The sequence below is a fragment of the Gastrolobium bilobum genome, unplaced genomic scaffold (genome assembly GCF_033153095.1).
Source record: "Gastrolobium bilobum isolate Gb01-03AN ecotype WA unplaced genomic scaffold, APGP_CSIRO_Gbil_v1 utg111814, whole genome shotgun sequence".
In the NCBI taxonomy this organism is placed as follows: domain Eukaryota; kingdom Viridiplantae; phylum Streptophyta; class Magnoliopsida; order Fabales; family Fabaceae; genus Gastrolobium; species Gastrolobium bilobum.
Window position 1 is genome coordinate 123,967 of NW_026896239.1, and position 6,429 is coordinate 130,395.

General features: G+C 35.0%; 1 protein-coding gene across 1 annotated transcript; it reads right to left on the reverse strand.

Moving 5' to 3' along the window:
- Positions 1-1,336: 1,336 nt before the first annotated feature.
- Positions 1,337-6,368, reverse strand: LOC133298423 (uncharacterized). The gene is made up of 5 exons (XM_061497701.1): positions 5,154-6,368; positions 4,491-4,545; positions 3,381-4,436; positions 3,196-3,323; positions 1,337-1,396 (listed from the first exon to the last, which is right to left on the reverse strand). Exons 1-5 carry the CDS (start codon positions 6,366-6,368, stop codon positions 1,337-1,339), a joined length of 2,514 nt encoding a protein of 837 aa, XP_061353685.1.
- Between the last annotated feature and the right edge of the window lie 61 nt (positions 6,369-6,429).

Sequence of the window (6,429 nt, forward strand, 5' to 3'; positions counted from 1 at the left end):
ATCAAAAGAATTATCATTCGCCAAGATTAATATACTTATAAATTCATTTATTGTACTCTAATTCTAAATATTTGAAATAGTTGGAATTTAAATATATGATTATTATAGGGAAGAGATAGAATAATTCATGTTCTTTTTAGGTGATTATTATGCGAAAGAATGTTACAATTGATGCTTATTTTAAGATAAATATGTTGAGCTTTTGTCCTCATCTACCCTTAATGTTGAATTGTCAAATATTGAGACTCTTCCTTCAAAGTCTCTGAGAATTGAAAATAAAGAGATAGTTAAAGAAGTTGATCTTACTTTATTGGAAAGAGATCTCGCACTTCGCCTTCCAATATGGAAATATCCTATCAATCAACAAGATAAAATCCATCGTGTTTATCTTAAACTTGGTCCATATCAGTGAAAGCTTCAAAATTATCCTTTTTCTGGACCAGAGAAGAATCAACATCGTTTTTGCTCTTCTTGGTTTGACTTGTTTCCATCTTGGCTAGAGTATTCTCCAACAAAAGATGTTGCATTTTGTTTGCCTTGTTATTTATTTCGTAAGCCAAGTGGCAATGGGCGTTTCAGACTTAGTACATTTGTTGTTGAGGGTTTCAAAAATTGGAAAAAAGTTAATGATGGATAAAATTATGCTTTTTTACGTTATGTTTGAAAAAATGTTATCTCAGTGCATAAAAATGCTATGAGATCATGTAGTGATCTTAAGAACCAATCTCAACATATTGAGACATTGGTTGAAAGGCTTACTTCTAAACAGATTGCAACTAATTGTTTAAGGCTACAAGTTTATGTCGATATGACAAGATGGCTTGCATTTCAAGGATGTGCTTTTAGAGGTTATGATGAAAACTTAGATTCACTTAATTGGGACAATTTTTTAGAGATGATTCAGTTTTTAGCTTCTTATAATCAAGAAGTTGCAGCAATTGTGTTAGAAAAAGTTCCTCAAAATGCTTCATATAGTTCCCTTCGGATTCAAAAGGAAATTCGTCATGTTTTCTCTCAAAAAGTAAAGGCCACAATATGAGAAGAAATTTCCAATGCTAAATTTTGTCTTATTGTTGATGAAGCTAGTGATGTATCTAAAAAAGAGCATATGGCTATTGTTTTGAGAATCGTAGATAAAGATGGTTTTATATGGGAAAGGTGTTTTGGTCTTGTACATGTGGAAGATACAAGTTCTAAGACTTTGAAACAATGAGTATTCAACATTCTACGTCACTATAATCTTGACGTTCAAAATCTCCGAGGACAAAGCTATGATGGAGGTAGTAATATGCGAGGTGAATGGAATGGATTGCAGGCTTTAATTTGTGTCGAGTGTCTATATGCTTGTTATGTCATTGCTTAGCTCATCGGCTTCAACTTGCCTTGGTTGCTGCATCTGATGAAGTAAAACATGTTCATCAATTTTTTGAGAAATTGAAATTCATAATTAATGTTTTTACTTCTTCTTGTAAGCGTAATGATAAGTTAAGGGTTAACCAAATAAATGAAATTGCAAGAATGATTGATATTGATGAACTCGAAACATGAGTTGGTCTTAATCAGATTGGTACTTTGCAGAGCTAGAGCTAGAGCTAGAAACAACGAGCTAGAGCTACTCGTTGGAGTTCTCATTACAATTCTATATGCAGTTTGTTGAAAATGTTTAAAGTTGCACATGAAGTTCTTGACAATATTTCTAATGAAGGAAAAACATCATCATAACATGGAGATGCAGATAATGCATACTTATCATTGACATCTTTTGATTTTGTCATCATATTGCACCTTATGAAGGAAATTATGAGTATTACTTTGTCAGGCATTGCAAAGAGAGTCTCAAGATATTTCAAATGCTTTACACTTGGTTTCAAATACAAAAGAGTAACTTCAGAACTTAAGAGAGATAGATTAGGATGTTTTCTTGGTTCAAGTTCGAGAATTTTGCATAAAACATGACATTGACATTCCAGATATGACTGCAAAATATATTGAAAGGAGAGGTTGTGCTCGAAATGAGCAAGGTGATTTTTCTACAGAAAAATTTTATAAGGTAAATGTCTTTTGTGCTACAATTGGTTATCAATTGTAAGAATTGAATAACAGATTCAATGATAATAGTCTTGAATTACTTGCTTTGAGCATGAGTTTAGATCCAAGAAATGGGTACAAGTCATTTAATAATGATGATATTTGCAAGCTTGTAGATAAATTTATTCAAGTGATTTCACAGAACAGGATTAATACAAATCTTGGAAGCAAAGATGGTGGAAAAGGTATATATAAAATTGCAAAAATAAGGGATAAGAACAGTAAAGACCTCACCCATGTTAGATCCATCAAGGATGAAAATCAAAAACTTTTGGTGCGCGATGAAAATGTAAATGAAAGATGGATGAACTACTTTAACAAGCTATTTAATAGGGATGGCGATAAAAACGAGGTGAACTTGGAGGATGCTTATGATGATTTGAATAGAAGTTTTGTGCGCAAGATTAATACACATGAAGTCAAGGAGGCTTTAAAGAGGATGAAGACTAATAAAGCCTTGGGACCTGATGGTGTGATATGAACCTCACCAAGAATAGTGTGACCCAAGACCAATTTAGTTAGGATCGTTTCTACAACCAGGAATTTAAAACAAGAAATAAAGAACCTTGACCCGTTACCTATGGAAGATAAGAACCAGAGGTATAAGATGGATAAAGACGTCACACTCAAGAAAGAAGAAAGTGGGTGATAAGGCTGGTTTGAACGCCACAAGAACAAACTTCTTGATAAATTCAGAATTCTAGATAAGAACCAAAGAGAAGAAACCTCTCTATTATAATATAACTTCAAAATCTGATTACAAGAGTTATATCCTCCCTTATTTATACTTGAAACATCCCTCCAAGAATAGGAAAATACTTAGCAAATGAAAAGACACTAATTTAAAGTTGACAACTTGTAAAAGGAAAAGACTCTAATCAGCCCACTAAACATTAATGACTTGGAAATGTGAATCAACCCCACTAAGCATTAATAACATTGAAAATGCTTTCAGCCCCACTAAGCATTAATTGACATTGGAAATTGCTACTCATTCCACTCAACCTTTCTTGCATTGATGACATTGACTAAATTCTGATTATGAATAAATTTGGGCTTGATGTCTTCATGATTAGCCCACATTTGCTGGATCAACCCACTAAGAGCTTCTTTAAACTTCTTGGCCCTTAATCTTGTTATTGGCCCATTTGGCAATTGTAATGGATCACTAGGTGTTGTCTCCTTATTCATATCATTCCCTCCCTCTTCAAAAAGATTTGTCCTCAAATCTGTACCTACATCAAAAAGAGATAAATCAGAAACATTATATGTTGCACTAACATTGTACTCACCTGGAAGGTCAAGCTTGTAGGCATTATCATTTATCCTCTCAATCACTTGAAATGGTCCATCACCCCTTGTAGGGTAATGTAAAGCAGCCCCACTTAGCTTTTCACTAAAAAAGGAAATGGGACGTTCTTCTTGCATTAAAACAGCTCCAATACCTATTCCTGAGGCATTACACTCAGTTTCAAAATTATTAGTAAAGTTAGGCAAAGCAAGCAAAGGAGCATTAGTTAATTTCTCCTTAATTAAATTAAATGTCTTTTCTTGTTCATCACCCCACTTAAAACCCACATTTTTCTTAATAACCTCAGTCAATGGTGCTGCTAGGCTACTAAAGTTCTTCACAAACCGTCTATAAAAACTAGCCAGCCCATGAAAACTTCGAACTTCACTCACACAAGTAGGACTAGGCCAATCTTGAATTGCCCTTACCTTTTCTTCATCCACCTCTATCCCTTTAGAACTAACAGCAAAACCAAGGAACACAAGCTTGTTAGTACAAAAATAACATTTTTTTAGATTAGCAAACAACTTCTCTTTCCTCAAAACATTCAAAACAAGTTTTAAATGCTCAACATGCTCATTCAAGTTTTTGCTATAAATCAGAATGTCATCAAAATATACAACCATAAATTTTCCAAGGAATGCACGCAAAACATGATTGATCAACCTCATAAAGGTGCTGGGTGCATTAGTTAAACCAAATGGCATAACCAACCATTCATACAACCCATATTTTGTTTTGAATGCAGTTTTCCACTCATCACATTCCTTCATTCTGATTTGATGATATCCACTCCTAAGATCAATTTTAGTAAAAGCACATGCACCATGCAACTCATCTAGCATATAATCAATTCTAGGAATGAGATGTCTATACTTTACAGTGATATTGTTGATGGCGCGACATTCAACGCACATCTTCCAAGAACCATCTTTCTTAGGCACAAGCAATACTAGAACAGCACATGGACTCATGCTCACACGGACACGCCCCTTTTGCATAAGCTCATTAACTTGCCTTTGGAGCTCCTTTGTCTCTTCAAGGTTGGTTCTATATGCTGGCCTATTTGGAATTATTGCCCCTGGTATGAAATCAATTTGGTGCTATATACCCCTTATTGGTGGTAAACCATCGGGTATTTCTTCAGGGAACACATCCTCAAAATCCTGCAAAACAGAAACAATTGCACTAGGCAAAGAAGAATCAACTTCGTTAGTGTTAAAACAAGCCTCCTTATACAAGAGTACAATCATAGGCTGTTTTAGGACCAATGATTTGTTAATCTCACCAACTTTCACAAAGAAGTTCTCCTTTTTTCTCTCTTTTCTTTTCTCACTATCGGAAACTTGTTTTTCACTATTTTTCTCTCTCTGATCTTCTCTTTCTTTTTTCTGGACACTCTCTTTTTTCAACCTTACTTGATCCTCATACACTTGCATTGGACTTAAAGGAGCAAGAGTAATGATTTTGTTATTCATGACCAATAAGTATATATTAGTGTACCCATCGTGCATCACACGTCGATCAAACTACCATGGACGCCCTAAGAGAATATGCCCAGCTTTGGCAATACATCACATAACACCTCATCCTTATACTTTCTAATTGAAAATGGAACTACCACTTGCTTGTTCACCTTGGTTTCTCCACAATCATTCAACCATTGTAGTTTATATGGTCTAGGATGCTTCAGAGTTGCTAAATTTAGCTTCTCCACCAAACTAGTACTAGCAACATTTGTTTAACTTCCTCCATCAATAATCATGGAACAAACCTTGTCCTTGACATTGCATCTAGTATGAAAAATATTTTCTCGCTGTAACTCCTTATCTTCTTTAACTTGCACATTAAGAGCTCTTCTAGCCACTAAAAGCTCTCCTTCAACTGGTAATTCTATATCACTTGCATCTTCTAAAGAAGGCATGGATTCATTATCAGATTCACCTTCACTTTCAACATCACCATTATCTTTCAAAATCATGACTTTGTTATTTAGACATTGAGAAGCAATATGGCCCCTTCCCAAACACTTAAAACATTTTATGTCTCTATTTCTAGAGGATTGAGATTCAGTTTTACCTTGGCTGGAAGTGTTTACAACTTGGTTGGTTTTAGAGGAACCAGCTGAAGATTTAAAATGAGGCTTCTCTTCATTTTTATTCCATGTTGGTCTTGAATGAGAAGTGGAATTCTGCCCCATACGCATGGTACCCTTCCTTTTGAGTTGTCTCTCCACCTTTATGGCCATATGCACCATGTCATCTAACTCCACATAATGTTGTAATTCTACCACATTTGCAATGTCCCGATTTAAGCCAAGCAAAAATCTGGCCATAGTAGCTTCACGATCTTCATCTACATTGGCTCGAATCATGCTTGTCTCCATCTCCTTGAAATAGTCTTCAACACTTTTAGAACCTTGTGTGAGACTTTGTAATTTCTGAAATAAGTCCCTATGGTAGTGACTTGGAATAAATCGCCTTCTCATGACAGCTTTCATGTCCTCCCATGTTTCAATAGGTCTTTCACCATGTCTCCTTCTGTTTGACACAAATTGATCCCACCAAACAATAGCATAATCAGAAAATTCTATGGCAGCCAATTTTACCTTTTTCAACAAAGAGTAGTTATGACAATCAAACACCAACTCCATCTTTCTTTCCCACTCTAAGTAAGCTTCTGGATCATTTCTGCCTTGGAAAGATGGAATCTTCATCTTGATACTTCCTAGGTTATTATCAACCCTTTCTTCATTACACACTCTTCTTCCTTCATTTCGACGTTTATTCTGCCTCATATCAACTGTAGAATTGGTGTCATCTTCATTTAGATGTTTTGAAGTTCTCGGTTGTCGCTCCCTTTGTTCAACTCTTTCTATTCTATCTTGCATTTCATCAAACCTGAAGTTCAATATTTCAAATCTCTGTGTCATGGCTTCAAAGTAGAATTTGAAATCTTTAGGAATTTGAGCATCACCCTCTTGAGACATTCTTTTTTAATCTGAAAAAAAAAAACAAAAGTTAAAATATCCTCACAACACACCCTCACGT

What these genes read in the sequence shown, in the direction of transcription:
- LOC133298423 (XM_061497701.1), bottom strand. Translation starts at nt 6,368, where the DNA reads ATGTCTCAAGAGGGTGATGCTCAAATTCCTAAAGATTTCAAATTCTAC. An exon ending in TGGTTTACCACCAATAAGGG is followed by an intron (nt 4,437 to 4,490) that starts GTATATAGCACC and finishes CAAATAGGCCAG; the next exon opens with CATATAGAACCAACCTTGAA. An exon ending in CTACAAGCTTGACCTTCCAG is followed by an intron (nt 3,324 to 3,380) that starts GTGAGTACAATG and finishes TTTTTGATGTAG; the next exon opens with GTACAGATTTGAGGACAAAT.